This window comes from Sipha flava, unplaced genomic scaffold (genome assembly GCF_003268045.1).
Source record: "Sipha flava isolate LNK unplaced genomic scaffold, YSA_version1 178_pilon_pilon, whole genome shotgun sequence".
Taxonomy (NCBI): domain Eukaryota; kingdom Metazoa; phylum Arthropoda; class Insecta; order Hemiptera; family Aphididae; genus Sipha; species Sipha flava.
Window position 1 is genome coordinate 416038 of NW_020272126.1, and position 19065 is coordinate 435102.

Below are 19065 nucleotides of genomic sequence, written 5' to 3' on the forward strand. Positions count from 1 at the left end.
TACGGTAATTTCTCTTTTATTATGATCTCGCCTGTGTTTGTAAACTTGCTTTGTACATTGAAATGGACTGGACCTTATTGTTTGATGCGAAAGTGTTAGTTTTCTTCAGCGCAACTGGTGTCACGGTGTATATCGATGTAGTATGCAGGACCACGGTCCTGGTCGATCGAAAACCGAAGTCTACATTTGTTCGCAAACACAAATTTATTGACGAACATTTGCTTTACACCCGTTGGACACGGATAAGTAACATAATACGGAAAAGCAAACGGAAAAGTTTTTCTTTTTTTTATTGTTCATGACATGATAATAATGTTAGGGGTATGTAAATCACATAATTTGAAATCGACTCGTATTATTACATCCAATTATGTATCGTAAGTTACGGCAAAGGAGATAGATAATGTAAGATAAAGTGGTATTTTCACCATTCTGGTGTAAAAGCCGTTAGAAGCCCCGGGACACGTAGCCTGTAGGGTTTCGAAGCTGTCGTTTACAAAATTCGGCCGTTCGCTGTTGCATTGTTATGTTGTGGACCATACTGAAAGAGACATGTCTGCAGAACAATTGAATATGGGTGAAATTTTCCCAGAGTTTCATCATCTCTGCATGCAAACTTATCAAATACGACAGTGACGCGAACATGACCGATCGGATATTGTACATTACATGAAAAATAATATTATTGCATTTCGCATTTTTTATTCATTTTTCCTCGTTAAAATTTCGTTTATTCTACACCGTAACCAATGCCTGTTAGTAGTTTACCATAGTTATCGATTCTGGGATATGTTATTCGTGAGAAACACCAACGTTTACACATTATGTGGGTCGGCAAAATTCGTATCGAATGTGGAAAAAGTGTCGCTGGCGTGATTAATCGTGCGAGAAGCCGCTGTGTTATTGCAATTTTACAATATCATCTGCTGCCACATATACACCATAATACGTTCTTTGAGCCGGTATAGATTTTCAATCTCACGTGCGGAAGTCATGATGTATTTTTGGAGCTTTCGAGTAATGTTCTATTATACCATCGAGTGGCGTACTCGGAGCGCATTTTTTTCTTTTTCTTTCAATTAACTAGAACGTGAGTGTCTATGTCGTTGATAACATGGAGAATTTAGTGGTTATGGGTGAAACGGGTACAAGTTATTAACGGTGAAGACGGCTGAAATAATAGTGACTGCCGCAATTTCCTCGATCCTGGACGCTTACAATTGAAAAACAATAATAATATAAACACAATAACGGGAGATCCCATCCGGCGGTGGCGCGCATCAGTTACATTTAATTAAATTAATCTGAAAAGATATTCCGATACAAATATATATATATATATATATATATAGTTCTCAGGGTTAACGTCTACCTAGTTAATATAGTTATCACGATGTATCCTTTATCTGTACGCCCATTATATATTATGTACCCAAATATTCCCTCGAGGCTTTTTTCTTTCTTACCCTCTCGCACGATCAACTGCACGAGTATTAATTACACAATGTTATAGCGTAGGAAAGCAATAGAAACAACGAAGACAGGTATATATGCGAATAAGGAACCTGCGCTAGCATAATACCTATTTTGTATTTCGTATGTTTACGTGTTTAAAATATACAATTTTACTCGTCCCCGTACATAAGGTTAATTTGGTTTGTTTGTTTTTCTAATTAATCTCGATCCACCAAGTAAGTTCACGATAATAATTATAATAACAATAATTATAATAATAATAATAATAATAAAGAAATAATAATAAAAATAATTAAAATAATTATAAAGATAATATAATAGCTATTATTGTTGTAATGGTATATTATTTTAAGTATTATTGATATTCGTGTTAATAATATATTTATTACTATACGAATGTTGTAAAATTTCAAATAATTTAGTTTTCTAATTATAGCTGCTAGGATCGAAATTGTACGCAAGGCTTGAACGTATTTGTATATATATATGTAGCATGTCTACGTTAAAGTTTTTACATTTTACACGTGTTCCTGGTGCTATTTTAATATATTATTATATAAACTTATATATACTTCTTATAATTTAACCTTATCTCGAGCACTTGAAAATATTCTTTTTTTCACTAAACTTTTATTTAATTTCGTATTTTAACATTCCACTTCTATGTAAACGTATTCATCACAGAAATTTCCACTTGTGAGTTTAAACCAATAATTGTACACTCAAAGCTTATATTTTTTCATTTTTTTAGTATAAAAAAAAAAATAAATATCGTATACTTCTTTTTTCTATGTTATAATAGATGTAACGGATAATCAATTGTGTATGGACTGAATTATTCCTAATATTAAGAAAAATATATTATAGTAATTTCCTTTGGTCCATTTATCTTACCAGCCAGTTTCTAATTCGAATGAAAAATCGCATTTAATTTTTAATTTATCTGGTACATAATACACCATTTCTAAGGCCCAGTATTAATAATTTATTGTGTCTTATATTATTGACATTTATTACCAAAGTAGGAAACTCTATTCCAACACTAATTTTAAAACATTTTAATATTTTTAATAACTGCAAAGTTAAAATTTTAGTATATCTGCGACATTCGTAAATAATTCGTATTTTATATAACTATATACAATTTAAATAATATAACTAATTTTCGTATCTATCGCGGAAAATAACATAGTTAATTAATTTAGCGAGATAGTCATATCATCGATGCACTCAAACTCAACAAGCCCACCATTAAAATTATTTCCAAGTATGCATTCTGCTGCATGATGCGTACAATATAGTACCATCGTATCCGAATTAAAATATCGGTCGTGTTTACTCTTACTCGTGATCGTTTTTACGCAATAACCGAAACTGTATAACATTAGTGAGTTGAAAATCACCAAAATTATTGGCTCTCTACAAATGTATCTATCGGCCACTTGTATTTTTTTTTTTATTTTTTGTAGATATTCACATACACTTACGGTCGACGCACGTCGATGTTAATAAAATATGATTGGTTTAAAGTTATTGAAAAAATGTAATTGTATTATGCTTATTTGTTTATGTATATCATTTTTAATAATAACTGAAAACATAAATAAACGAGTATACAAAGTACCGTTGTTTTCTTATATATTTTCTTGGCACACAAAGCGGTGGCTGTGGCCAAGCATAGCATATTTAATATTCACACACACACTTATTGTTATATCTCCTTGTAACTTTACGAAAATGCATTTGCATTTACTGTGAGTGATTGAGGTTCATGTTACCGTTATCCTTAGATAGCCTGTAGGTATTATAATATTCTATCATATCCTCGTACATAGTTGAGTTGCTCTCCAAAATCGTGGTTTACGTTTCTACTCTATTTCCCTAACGTGGCCGTGCCGTTTCTGTTTTGGTTACATCCGTTTTTGAATTGAATTCGATTCATTATCTCGGTACACAGATAAAATATAGCTATTCGTCTCAGTTTTGCGATATAATGTTATGATATCGAGCGGTTTTCGATTACAATATATTTGCAACGTCATTTAATTATTGTAACACATTCTTTTAAAAATGGTATTATTACTGCTTATAATTATTGAATGCCGTTCAACTTAAGTTAAACCAAAAGTTAAACTTAACCTTATAAAACTAGTGAAGTATCATATTTTTGTCATTAATTTAACCATGCAAATCACAATTTTACTCAATATACATATTCTTGCGTGTGAATAATTTTTTTTTTATTTACTTCGTGGAACAACCGAAACGAAAATTTCAAAAATATTTCGATAAAAATGTACTGTGCATTGGATATAATAAAATATACGGTAAAGTTTTCATATTTATTATTAATTTATTGTAATTCGAATTCAACATTTAACTATTATGTTCAACAATTAATATTCGACCATATGACTAACTCTTCGACTTACTTGTAACTACATAAATCGTTCAAAAGTCGATATTCTGGTCCGATTAAATGGATGAGTTATTACATTATTATTCAAAATGTAAACCAAGTATTGTAAAATATAATTGCAGTAATAGAATTCATTCCACCTGGAATATTTTATGTTTTATTATTATTATTTTTTTATCAGTTATTGTAGTTCGACGACCAAAAAATTTTTTTTAAATACTTTCACACCTTTGTATTATTATATTATCATTAATTTAAAATTTATTTTTGTCTAAGTTTTTGACTCAAATATAGTCAATTTATGTAAATAATAAATAATAAAAATTTACGAAATCTAGCATCAGAAAATAAGCTTTACTAGTAATTTTTTTTTTTATCCCGTTGAAATTAAAGTTGTTTTTTTTTCGATCGACTATTTTTGGTTTTATGTAAAAAATATTCTATTTAATCATATAATTTCGTTTGATTGACTAGAGAAGACATCCGACGTAACTGGTTTATATTTCGGAAGTATTTCCCATGAGTTTTTCAACACATACGCACAAAAACACACACGCTTGCATGTCCCACAAAATAACCCTTTGGGCATTACGGACCTGCTTTTTGAAAGGATGGCAACGATAATATTAGTCTTACCCGGATGAGATAGTTTACACAAATATACACTGCATCCTATTTAGACACGATCTGAATACTGAAAATATTTTTTTTTCCCTGGTGATCAATGATATGCTTTATTTATTGCAAGTTACTTAAAAATATATAAGTGTGTATACAAATATCCTATTTTATACTACTAGGTTTTGGTGAAATTAATAAATAAGTTAATTGCATTAAAAATTAAACGTACTCGAGTAAAACGGTTTGACTTTAAATTTTATATAAAAAAATTGAGTTATCTCATTGAAATAGATTTAATTATTATGATAGCCGTTTATGTTAAATTTATCGTTTATATGAAAATACTTATTTCAAGTAGATAAGGACTAAAGTCGACTTATTTAAAAATGTATAATATATGTGGTTCGTAACATTGATCAATTAAATTAAATTACTTAAACATTTTTAATTAAAAATTTAAAAAAAAACAATGTAATTTTAACTTGAAATTACTATGTTTTATTTTTAAATTTTAAATAAATAATTTAAATTCGTTTCACTTTATACGAGCGAATTTTAAATGCTACTCTAATGAAGGATGATTCAAGATTTATGTTGTAAAGGGGTACGTAAAGAATACGATATAATAAAATATAATGTGATACACGTTATCTGAATGATCAGCGCGTTAATAGTATACGCACATTGCAGTTATAAGTATAAGAGCTCAAATAAAATCATAAATTGTCGAAATTTTAACATTTATTCGTATAAATAATAAAAATGATTTTTGAATATTTTTTATGTTCTTTTTAATAGTATGTATATTGGGAAATTATATTCTGAAATGATGAAAAAATATTTATTGGTCGCTAAACATTTATTTACAGATTTCTAGTTAAGAAAACTATTGATTAAAAAACTATTAAAAAATATTAACTTAAAACCATATGTTTTATAAAATAAAATATTTTTTAAGTTAGTAATAAATAATATAATGTCAAATTTTTCACAAAATTCTCGATTTATAAGCAAAAATAGATAGTAACTTATCCATTTATTATTTTGAATTTTTTTAATTAATGTCTAGTAAGTTGTGAATATCGTTGTATTCGAATTTTATAACATTTCTTTATACAGGTTTTTGTAATATTTTTTGCAAAATCATTCGATTAAACAATTTCAAATAGAGATAAATTAAATTAAAATTAAAATGTTAATTTTTTGATTCCAGTAAAAAACTTATTTTTATTTAAAATAATTACTTACTAAATAAGTTTTAATGGTTTAATCTGATTATCCATGGGTTCAATTTTTACATTTATGATAATATTTTGAATACATAACATTTTTAGTTACAGGTATGAATTTTAATAATTGATTAAAGAATTAAAAAGATCCATGTTGTTGTATCATATAAAACTCCAAGAAGAAAACTGAATATTTTTAATGGGTTATTAGTAATTTAAATCTTAGTCTCGGGTAAACTTTATATAAAATTACATTTAATTGAATTTTACATGATTGACAAATTTGAAGTTTCAATTACAATTATTGCTTTGACATCAGATTTTGAGTTAGTGTTTTTAGCGTTAGCGAATTCGGGCAGGGCCGCAAACTTTAATGAACCCACAACCATGTATTCGGTGCTCGGATTCGGCCGTTCTTTGGCATTAAAAACACCGCAAACGGTTATATAAGCCCGCGAGATACCGTTGGCTCATTCGTATAACACATATTGTATGTAAATATATAAATGTTCACCCTCAGGAGACGTTCGAGCCGTTCGTGGTGGTTATAATGTGGCCATTAAATATTCGGTTTGGCGTTGTTCTTAACGTTGCGGACTCGAGGCTAATGAACTTTTAGCGACGACGAGCCACCCATGATCACCGTTGGTATTATTGTATAGTACTGGTGAAGACTTTTCAGGCTCGATGAAACACGACGCCACAGCATCGACGGTAACATACCCATACCGACGTGCGCACGTGCTGCGTGTGCTTCTAGACATCTTTCATTTGTCAACATCGATTGGAGCTGAATCTCGCCACGTTCGCGGAAAAAAATAAAATGTCACCGGTTACGCAGTGCCTCGTACTTTGGGCACGCGATAACGTCTCCTTTATCCTTTTAAACCATCGATCGAACCACTTCCTCGACCGTTTACCGTATACACGGTATTTTAACAATAATTCCGTTTAAGTGTGGATCTCTGACTTCGGGAGATTGCCGCGTGCGTTCTGTTGACAAAAGTAAAACACACCCCATCGCGATATCTCGCATAAACAAGCAACAACAGTATCGCACAAACTCAAACACCGCCGGCGACAAATCGCCGGGCTACAACATTAACTCCCGCGTGCATGTGTTCGAAACGAAATCTCGCGCGCACGTATTTAACGCGCCTTTTCGGGTCAAAACAAAATCAATTTGTGTAAAACAAACGTACAATAATGTATTGCAAGCACCCATATCGGATTATATGAAGTTCATATTATGAACTATACTATCGGCTGTTCGAATGGCGGAATAAATATTATAAAATCCGGTGGGAAATTTGTTTAACACCAGTTCGAAAGTTTACACAAAAAGCGTTTATATATATATTCAAATAATAACAGAAATACATACGATAGTAAGAAATACTCCATGCGCATTTCTCATAACGTATTGTACCAAATGAAATAGTAGGGGTAATTATACGCACGTGAATAATGGCAGCCGAATATGGTTCGTTTGTTAAAATATATTGTTCTTGCATGACCAGCGGCTCCGTTGTAGGGTACTACCAGGGGGTGTCATTGCACTGATTTCTCGTGGGTCCCGAGACCTACATACATCTGAGGGCCCCAATTTGGTCTCTGGTGCAAACACTATAGTCGTAAATGTATAATTATTCATCTGCATTTTTAGATCGTTGAATAAATCGTAAAAAATTGGCAGTGCCAATATGCAAACAAATATAAATAACTATAATAATGGTAATTGTGTTTAAAGTTTGTGTCAGGATTCAGTTAGCCTGTATAGAAATAAATTATGTTTAAGTAATAGATATATTTTTGTAAAACAAGTAAACGTATATTCAATGCCTTGAATTAAATTACTGATCTAACTAATAATAACTAATAACTATGTATCTTGTAGTATTATCTTTGGAATCTATAATAATTAATAAGTTATTGTATTTGAAAAACAATACAAACCGGTAAAGATTTTTTTTTTTTAACATTTTAAATTCAAACCTTTATTAAAAAAATGTTGAACAGGAATTCGCAACATTTGAAAATGCATTTGGAAAAAAAAATTATTTCAATCAAATGAATATGATTATATGAATGTATACCAAAATAAATTTGGGGTCTCTATAATTATAACTGCACTGGTTCATGGGATACTTGTGGGCACCACTGTTCATGACTATAATATCTATCAACACATATTATTGTATATTACACCTGTGTAAACTACTTCATTTGTTAATCTCTGATATTTCACAGTGACACTTTTTTCCCGATCACAGTCGAGTTGACCTTTTGCCAACTGTTGTTGTTGTTAAAACTTATTGCATGTACTAATCATTTTTATTCATGTAGAAAAAATTATATTCCAAATATATGACATTTAGTTATATATGTTCAACATTTATTTCAAAAATAATTATAAAATTTCTTTGCATTTAATACTTATATATAATGAAAATCTTATTAAAAAAAAAAAATAGAGTTTTAAATTTCTGGTCCATTATCATTTAGGTTCTAAAGTAGAGTTTAGTAAATACTAAAAATAATAAAACAATTTACAATAATATAAAATAGTAGCCACAACAACAAATTGTAATTAATTATAGATTTTTTTTTTCGTGTTGAGATGTGAAAATTCATCTTTATTTTGAAAATATTTCTATTTGCTACAAGGGGTACAGTATAAATTGAAAAAAATATAAAAAATAATTTTCAATAGATTTAATTGATGTTTTTCATCAGTATTTATCATTTTATATTATAAAAAGTAAATACACCATCCTTATATATATATCGTTATTTTTGTTTTAGATTGAAGTGAAAAATGTACTTTACCGTAATCAAGAGGCGAAATTGTCTTTAAAATGTCATGTTAAAAATTAACGGTAAGTCAACAAATTAACAATTTAAATAACTCAATATATTGGTCCTGATATTATTGTACGAAATAAATATGCTTCCAAAACGGTAAATTCCGTTATTTTTAAGTTTAAAATATACATCGTTATAACGTTTTTCAATTCACGTTACACTTTCTTCAACATACGTTTCTATGCATTTGTCAATATTATTATTATTTATTTTTCTTGAAAAGAGCTTGCGCTTTATTTATTTTTAAGTTAAATATAATTTTCAATTGAAAATTAATTTAAAATTTCAATGTAGATAATGAAACTACACAGCTGTAACCATTCCGCATTATCCATAAAGCATAAGAAAGACTTATGTAATAACGAACAGCTGGTTTAATTAGGGTATAATTTGTTTATTATAAGTATCAATTTACTTACTATAACCAATTAGAATTACATCGTATTCATGAGGTAGTTTCCGGGAAGTGCTTGAATGTTAAAAACCATGAAGTATTTGTTGACTGATATAAAAAATCAAGTAAATTAAATAATATAAATTATATTTTAGAGATTTCAGTTGAAAATTGTGAACATATTGAACAAATCCGCGAATCCTATATTATTCCACATAGTTTAATATAAAAATCTTATCACATTATAATAATATTGTTCATTGTTTAGCGAACAATCGCTAAATAATGAGAAAAAAATAATAAGCAAACAGACAAGTTGCCACATTCATGACTTCATTATTTATAAATTTCCATAACTTTGCAATATTTGTTAATGAGAATAAAACGTAAAAATTGATAAACTTTGAAATAAATATATACAATGCGTACAATAGAGTTGTTGAAATGATGATGAAAATATGAGTTTATGTGGTCATAAAAAAAAAATTAGGGTATATCGATTATCCATAGTGATTATATGTTCATTAATAATAATAGTTCCGTAGACTAGTATGATGATTTAATTTTTAACTAAAATTATTGTATACATTTTTTTTTTTAATAAAACGCTATTTCTCGTATGATTTACAATCGTGCGCATTATGTTAGTAAACTATTTTTATTCTACACCTTCTGAAAATTTTAAAATCTACATAACTACGAGAATCTCATCAAAAATGAATCAATTCATAATGGAATCAAATGCTTAAAATTAATCACATTTTTCGTATTGAGCTTTAATTAAATCAGCTCCTTTTTCTCCTATCATCATAGTAGCCGCGTTTGTGTTACAAGTGACTAATGTCGGCATCACTGACGAGTCGATAACTCTAATGTTTTCGAAACCTTTGACTTTTAAAGTGGGATCGACCACTGACGATTTATCATCAACAGCTCCCATTTTGTTTGTTCCGACCGAGTGGAAGATGGACGTTGCTAGATGCTTAATTGCACATTTCCAATATTCTCTGGTTCCATATTCACATTCCGTATCACAGTTTGGATATTTTATCTCTTCAAAGGCGAATCCTGCGTCTGTCATTGGCTTCGTTTTGCACATTTCCATTATAAATTCAATACCGTCCAACAGTATATCCATTTCTGTGTCATCGGACAAATAGTTTGATAATATCTTCGGCGTTCCTTTTGGATCGGCTGAACTTAAGTATACGCGACCGGTGTTTACTATGACGTTCAATATAGGTATCATTAGTATAATATCGCTCTTCATGTTTAATTCATCGAATACATTTGCCATCTTGTCAGAAAATCCAAACATCGTCCGGAAAGTTTTCATTTCTTTAGTCGTATTGTATGAGTATCTGATTTTCATGATTTCAATATCGGGATTCGAGCATTTCCTTTTAGTGTCAATGAAACTGAGTAAGCCCGTTAATCCCATTGTGCTTATGCCTTTGGGAATCAATTCGAACGTTTCCTTTCGAAGCTGTTGACTTTCCTTCACTATCTCTTCTATGGGCCTATCCTTGCGATCGCTCAGAACAAGACCGAAAAATGCGACATGGTCCTGATAGTTGTGACCTACTGGTAGATCGGCAACCACGTCAACTTTCATTTCGTTCAAGTGGTCCGCTGGTCCAATACCGGAAGCCATAAGTATTTGAGGACTCATTATGACCCCGGCGGAAAGTATTACTTCGAGTGTGCTATTAATGGTCTTCAGCTCGTCGTTTGACGTCAAAAATTCTACGCCGTAGGCACGTTTGTTCTCAATTAAAATCCTCGTCACTTTGGTATTTTTTGCAACGAACAAATTTGGTCGTTCGCTGATTGGCATTAAGTAAGCTTTCAACGAACTGCACCGCAGACCATTTTTAGTCGTACTGTCTGCCATAGCGTATCCGACTGTTCGGTCTAATTTATTCAAGTCTTTTACGTTGGTTACGCCCATTAACTCTGCTGCTTGAGATATCGTTTCTATGGCAGGATCGGGGGCCACAAAAGGACTCAACGTAAGAGGCCCATCTTTACCGTGATACTTGGGATCATATCGAGTTGAATCAGTAAAGTTTTCAGATTTTATAAAATAGGGTAAAACTGAATCGAAGTTCCAACCAGTACATCCTTGGGATTCCCACGTATCGAAATCTATTTTTGTGCCTCTTATATGTAGCATTACGTTCATCGAAGAACTGCCACCCATCATACGTCCCCTAGGAACATGACACCTTTCGTCTAATAACCCTTTGAACAGATTGTCTTCTTTCTCACTCACGAATTGCCAATCGTACTTGGTTTTCAAGGCTAAACTCCATTTCAATGGAATTTCTGACGATTCTGGAGGATCGTCACCGGCTTCCAAAAGGAGGATTTTCCAATCTGTTATTTCACTCAGACGACTAGCAACTATTGCGCCAGCACTACCAGCACCGACAACAATAAAGTCGAATTTTTCATCGCAATTTTCCGACCACAAAGTGGGAGCATAATCGTGCGGATATTTGATTGCGAAAGTTTTTAAAATTATCTAAATATAAAGAAATAATTTATAATATTTAAATTACAAATAAAAGCGAGTCGGTGTATACTTACTAAACTCAAGATCAAATGTATTTTGAAAGCCATTAGTTTTCTTCAACACGTATTTAAAAATTAATTCGTAAAATAAAACGGTTTTTATAACAACATCATATACATTTTAAATAATATTCATCGTACCTACCCAACGGAAGGAATGAACTACTTTTATAATTATTTTTTATAATACTTATCGCAAAATGATTGTATTGCTGATGAACGTATCTTGTGTATATATTACATGTATGTACATTGTATTTTACACCTGTGCAAACGTTATTTTTCGTTACAATAAGCATTATAATGATTATTATTGACGTACGCTTTGTGTATAACATAATCAATAGCTATATACTGATAAACCTTAATTATTATAGAAAAAAAAATCTTCTAAAATAAATTGAATATCTACACACTCGAAATGCTCGTTTATTTAACAATGAATGGCATATTATAGTTACGGTTATTCGATATGTTAATAATTTTAGTCAAAAAGGTGATTACATCATTTTTAGATAAAAGGTTATTTTATGATCTAATAATAATTTATAAAATTATATTTGTTATACATTTATAATAAAGACATGCAAAATATAAATATTTTTATACTTATTTATTGTTGACTCTTAATTTGAACTAAAATAATAATTATTCAACGTACTAATAATTGTTACTTAAAATGAGTTTTAGATGTACTTTTGAAATTATCTGATTAAGTTTTGGTGTGTTATTTAAGCTAAAACTTTTTTTCTTTTTTTTTTAAATGAATATCATAATTTAAAGGTTCTGAGTAAAGCTAAAAGTTTATTTTTTGGGCTTAAAATAAAATGTTGTGACTGATCTTTAAAAAATACAGAAATATAAATATAAAATATATTATTATTATTGATTGATTTTGATGCGCTTATTCTATGATAATTAATTTTTCATTCGCAACAATACAAAAGGCATTTTTCGAAATTCTATGGTATTTATTTTCATCGATGTATTCGCATCAGATCCCGTTTATCCGCTTCGATTCTTTCCTTTCACTTGAAGATGGCCGTATCGGCTCCAACTTGATGCTAGTGGTATGGACGTATCAGTTTCTTATCAACGAAATTCTCCTTCCCTTCTCTGTAAGCATGGTAAAAAATGTTGTTGACATATAAAATAAATAAATAAAATTAGTCTAAAATAAATTAACTGAATGAAAACTATAACAATTTTAGATAATATTTTTAACATACTCGACTCTAGTAATTAATCCTCGTTTGAATTGATCAATACATTTCTGAATAACGTTACAAATGTTTTACTCAGAGCTTGAAATCCAAATTTTTTAGTTCGATTTTAATTTAAATTTTGATTATTGATATTAGTTTTTTTTTTTTTTAATTTCGATTTTGGTTTGAAATATTGATATTTATTTTTTTGCAATTTCGTTTTTGGTTTCGAATATCGATATTCATTTTTTGCAATTTCGATTTCAAAAATCGGTAATTATTTTTTTTCGATTTAGGGTTCACAACATAATTTTATCCATAACTTATAATAATTTCTCAAATGTTTGAATATCATCAGCACAATAGTATTGTAGGCTGTATCAACAAGCTACTGATGTAGGTAGTATATATTTAAATCCATTTTTTTATTACCTATGTTATAAAACATTTTGCACTAACTACAATTATTATTAAAGTGTATCAAAAATGAAAAATCATAATATGAAAGTGAAGCTAAAATGAAGTAAACTAGGGATACATCTATGTAAAATGATTAAAACGTAAAATAAAGTTTTTTATTCATAGACTCAGGCAACATTTAATTAAATATGAGAACAATGTTTTAAATTATTAATGAGACAAATATGATGATGCCTAGCAAAACTGAAAAATTACAAAACAAAACTATTTTAGGTTATTTGATTGTATATTATTGATTAAAAGTATTACTCATGGGTGATAGCCAATGGAGTATTATAAATTAATATCTTATCCATAATAACACACTACAAAGTGTCTATATATAATATATTATACGGAATAAATCGTGTGTATAAGAACAACAATCGCTCATCCAACACCGATTCCTTATCGTAAATATTCTAAGAAAACAAAACAGAACTAGTTATTTATTATTATTTATAATCAAATATATATAATATATTGCCAAATATGGTAATCTCTACGAATTGACAATATAAATATACCTGTTGGCTGTTGAATTTTAAATTAATTTGATTTGAAATCGTTTTAATTATTAAAATAATTTTGATTTTGATATAAAATATCGATTTTAACTTTTTTTAATTTCAATATAAATTTTGAAAATCATTACCAACCATTAACGATTTTGATATTGATTTTGATTTTCTAAAAGATTTTTAATGATTTTTATCAATATTTGAAATCGATTTCAAGCCCTGGTTTTGCTGGCTTTTATTTTTTTCCCTAGCATTTTTACTACGGAGCTTTTTATACGCATATGCTTCAAAATTCATATGAAATTGAAAATATTAGGATGAGTAGCCGTGAACTCAGCATTAAATCCTACGTGAAAAAATTCACAACAGTTCGTGGTGCGATCGCCAATACTTGACATAATCCACCCACATATCCAGGGGGACAGGAAAAGTGTGAGTGAACTAAGTAATAGGCACAAATGTAGTCAAAAAATGTATTAAGTTTCAGTGAGAATGACAATTCGTTATCGTAATGAGATGCAAAACGGTGACTTAATCGATGGCAAGATCATACACCTGGAGCCGATACGGTGTCATTGATTTTTACTTCTCACGGACTATCATCGTGTGTAGCACTCTTGTGATGTTCTTCTGTGTTAATACACCTGTTCAATAACAGACGTTACCTATGTTCTACGATCTTTCGTGAGGATATAAATGAACTATATTCACGAGCAGTGACGGGATCGAGTTGACGAGTCTGCTCGCCATGGTTCATGATTAAAAATAAATATGCCCTAATCGTGTTGAACTATTATACGGTTCAATTCCTGACGTATTCGATATTTTGACTGTACAATGGGTGATGCTATAACAATATTTTCATCATAGCTAGGCTTTTTATTTTTTTTTTGCCATTATCCGTTTTCATTTCATCAAATTAGAAACTCTGTGTTTGTACATCAATGCGAGTAATATTATGCTTGTATATGTACACAGTAAAAAAAAAAAAAAAAATACAACCAAAACCTCCTCTTCGTATGTACACCACATGCACTACTGAGCAAAGTACAGCTGTAATCATGCTAATCCGGTCCCCTTGATTGTGCACTCGCAGTATGTGGTTTGTTTTGTATAAATGTAATACATATAATATATAATATATATATATATATATAATCACTAATCAGTGTTGGAAAGAAGCGTGTTCTTTAGGAACGCTATAGGAACAAAGTTTGTTTGGAACGCGTATTTTTTTTAAATATATAAAACGGGAATGTATTCCTATTTATGAGAAACTTGAACGCATAAAAAAAAAAAAGTATATAGAAGTAACAGCGCTTGTTATTTTTATAAATAATATTTTCTGGAATATATTAAATATATTCCACTAAATTTTAGTCTTGATAGTAAAATAGTAATAGTCTATTATATAATCAATGGTAAAAAATATACACTCATTTGATTTCAATTGGAATCATTGATTACCGCTGATAAGACTTTATGTCCTATCAATATATCTATTGTGTAATATCTATGTATGCTAGGTACTTTATAATATTAAGCTAATATAATAATAAAAATAATAGTTTTAAAATTATGGTAAAAACAATGTGAATAAACCAGATAAATTTTGTTAAAAATTGGAACTCTTTAAAAATTCCTGTTTCTCCTTTACTTTTTATTATTTTTTCATCACGCAATTATTAATTATTTTAAAAACGCAAAAACCAAAAGCTAAACCTCTATAAATCAATCAGATCTAGGTTCAATTAACTATTAGGAAAGGTTTTGCATTAAAAATCAGCTAATAAATTCTAGATTAAAAGTTGTCTGCAAAAATAACATCATTAACAATTGCTTGGATCGTAAAAAAAAAAATATTAAATAACGGTAATATGTTATTTTTAAATATTTTAATTTCACTGGTTGTTAATATATTCCTAATTGTAAGCTGCTTATTTTATTTAATCAATCTTATCAATATCATTGTCATGAATGGTTTTTATCGTAGGGCGAAAAAACGCGACCAGCCACAATACATTTGGACAGATTGTGATAAATTACGAATTTATGACAGCAGTTCATTCAGCATGTACATGATAATACTTGTTCCGATCGATTGTTTGATTTTATGTATATAAAAATAAATTCGGTTTTTGTTCACCAATGTCTGTCACAGTGTTTCGAATTGTTGGTAGTTTGCGGTTAATACCGCATTTTCACCGATTACTTGGTTAAAATAACACCCATTGAGAAGTCTATACATGTATTATGTGCTGAAGTCGGCTGAGTCCGATTGTGGCAATCCGTAACGGTTTGAATCAGATTTCAGATTTGTGATATATATTTTGGTAGGAGTTCTACTTATGAAAGGAATAAATCACTACACTGAAAGTATGAAAGGAATAAATCACTACACTGAAAGTATTTTATTAATAACGTTTATTTGAATCGATGGAACTATGTCCTTACACTGAAATAGGTTTTTATCGACTGACGACGTTGGCGTTTATATGCTAAGACGGCGGCGTTCGACGCGTATATAAAATTTTTACGTCTACTATTTAAATCTTAATACAAAACATGGATTCACAACACATGTATCTACGTTGCATTCGACTTAAGGTTGAAATATTCGACAACGCTATCGAATAACCGCGTCGCATACTTTAGACTTCAGGCGAATTGTTCGAATGCACATTGTTAAATAGTTAAATTGCGCATGCGACACCCGCGCACCTATTGTAGAAGTCTTGTTAATAGTGTATACATGTGGTCCGTGTAGTATTCCAGCTGCAACGGCAGTGGTGAGAAACGACTCTAAAGGTAAAATTCGACAAACATTCGGTCAGTGATGATTCGCGTTCGTTTATCAGATAACCATTGTACAAATAATAACGACAAACAGAATTGCGAGAAGGTCGATGGCGTCTCCCATTCGCAGAACTTAATGTTTTTGATAAATTATTCAAACAAATGCCAACGGATTTTAAAGGCAATTATTACGGAGATACTCGTAATAATACTGCATCCATTCGTATGCAAATTTGTAATAAAATAAACGTATAAACTTAACGAAATTACGTCCGAAACGAAATATTCGGTGAAACAAATGACTTTGAGTTGTTTAAAAGAACAAATGTATTTATCTCAAACAGAATTAAGCCCACTTAAATGGGAGGTTTGATAAGGGAAAAAAATACAATCAAGATAATATAATTTAAGAACGAATGTGTTACGATTAATGGTGTGCAAAATTGTCCTCTGCATGGGCTCATATTTATTTTTTAAATCTATTTGCATTTGCGTAGGTAGTAGCAACGTGATAAATCACACTACCTCGTAGTATATCAGAACGCTTCTTCGCGTACGTGTATACTGTATACTGATGTAGTACTATAACATTGTCGATTTGTTAATTTCGTCTGCAGTAGGTAAACACGAAGTGCATCTTTGTAGAGTAAATGTGTACAAGTTGTAAAATTATAAAATCGAGTTCCAACAGCAATATAATACTACTACTGCAAAACAAAGACGATGTTTAATTGGGTCGAAGTGTTATTAAAATATGTATGTATGACCTAGTTCATCCGTATACAGTGCACTACATCGTCGGGGAAACATTATGTACAATACACGAGTCATCGTTAATTTAAATATACATATATACGTTAGTGGATAATATACAGAATCAAAATGATACATAATTATTAATTTGCCGAAACCCAATAAAGTTGTTTGTTGAATAATTCGATTAAACAGTACTCATTTTATATATATATATATATATATATATTATTATGCTTACTACGAAATAATATTAAGTTGTACATTGAACGCCGACGGGTATAATTAGAAGTTTTTATTAATGATTATTCCCATACTGCGAAGCGCGTTGAAATAATTTAACTACCTCCCCTGTAAAAAGATTTAAAACGGAATGCGATATTATACGTAAATTTATGAGCCAAGGAATTGAAAACACGTAGCACGTCTGCAATGAAGAAAATCGATAGGTATATCATATACCTATCTTTATACTACCCTCTTTGTGGATCTCAATAAAGGTGTTAAAAACTATAAAGGTACAAAAGCTCTCTAGTTGTAACCAATCCCCCACTCCACAGTAATTTGTACCTCGGCATTATTTATTTTTTACGGGTTTTTTTTTCTTCTTCTCAGACTTGTTCGAACTTTTGGTTTCCTCTACCCCTCAGTGGTCGTAAATTCCGTTATTTATGTTTATTCTATCAACTTGCCGTTGTTTATTACCACTAAGAAAAGTTTTAAAAGTTTTCGATACGTGCTGGCGTAGAAAGTACCCTTTGATAAACTATAAAACGTTGTGGAAGACTTTTTCCTTCAGGAAGAATGGAAAAAAACAGATAAAAATATTGATGCGTAACACTAGAGATATCGGACGAAACAAGTATCATTTCAGTTTCGATAACTTTAAACACAATCGAATAATTTCTACACGAGCTCATTGGAAATATGAACTAAAAAATACAAGTACATAATATATATTATAGTCTGAAGATTATTTTCCTTTTGAAATCTCTACAGAGTTTTTTTCGTATATTATTATATTCTTGGTGGGTAATTTTTTCCACACTGTTAATTTCGTGATTTTTCTTAAAACTAATCATTATTTTCTGTTGGCACGCTTTATTATATATATATATACGCTTTTATTTATTGTATGGTTAGTTTTGTTCGTATATCACTAATTTTATAAATTTTCCTCGTAAATATTATTTTTATAATTATTGCTCTTAATTTTTTAAATTATTTATTATAATATGTTTATAATATTTTGAAAATGGTTACATGTAACATAACGCTTTTTCAGCGATTGTGTCTTTATTTTAATTTTGTCAGTCTCATGCCATATTCAAGAGTTAGTTTTTGAATAAACGTTTATTTTTTTAAAGTTTGTTCAAATCATTTTCTTGCCGACATTAGAAAAATTAAATATTCTCCGATCTGAAATATATACAACTTTTATTTTACGCTGTAATCTACTTAATAAATTATAAATTATACTGCCGTGTGAAACGTAATCCTCGCATCCGATGATATACTAAAGCTCTTCAATTATTCAAATGTAAAAAGGGTTTTTCCACGGTAATAAAATTAATAATAGTACTATTATTACATTATCAGCATTATCATTATATTTATTATTTTTATTAGTATATTGTTACGGCTGTTTTGTGCGTGCCATACACTTCTCCGTTTTTTTTAACAAAATCAGATGGTATATCAAATTTATTGTACGACGAGGGGGACAAACAGATATTGTCATTAACGGTTA

General features: G+C 29.8%; 2 protein-coding genes across 12 annotated transcripts in view; one reads left to right on the top strand and one right to left on the bottom strand.

Annotated features, from left to right (window-relative positions):
- The window catches only part of LOC112680628 (amphoterin-induced protein 2), a 355883-nt gene that overhangs the window by 198690 nt on the left and 138128 nt on the right, over positions 1 to 19065 (top strand). For all 11 annotated transcript variants that reach the window (XM_025550788.1, XM_025550789.1, XM_025550786.1 and 8 more), the window contains one exon: positions 8551 to 8624. The gene's annotated coding sequence lies outside the window, so the exon portion shown is untranslated. The remainder of the gene's footprint in view (positions 1 to 8550; positions 8625 to 19065) is intronic.
- Positions 8984 to 11751, bottom strand: LOC112680630 (glucose dehydrogenase [FAD, quinone]-like). The gene is made up of 2 exons (XM_025550798.1): positions 11597 to 11751; positions 8984 to 11531 (listed from the first exon to the last, which is right to left on the bottom strand). The coding sequence occupies exons 1-2, from the start codon at positions 11627 to 11629 to the stop codon at positions 9756 to 9758; spliced, it is 1809 nt and encodes a 602-aa protein (XP_025406583.1). The 5' UTR covers positions 11630 to 11751; the 3' UTR covers positions 8984 to 9755.

Excerpts from the sequence above, each read along its gene's own strand:
- LOC112680630 (XM_025550798.1), bottom strand. The coding sequence starts at position 11,629 with ATGGCTTTCAAAATACATTTGATCTTGAGTTTA. Across the intron at positions 11,532-11,596 it reads TACATTTGATCTTGAGTTTA|ATAATTTTAAAAACTTTCGC; the intron begins GTAAGTATACAC and ends CTTTATATTTAG.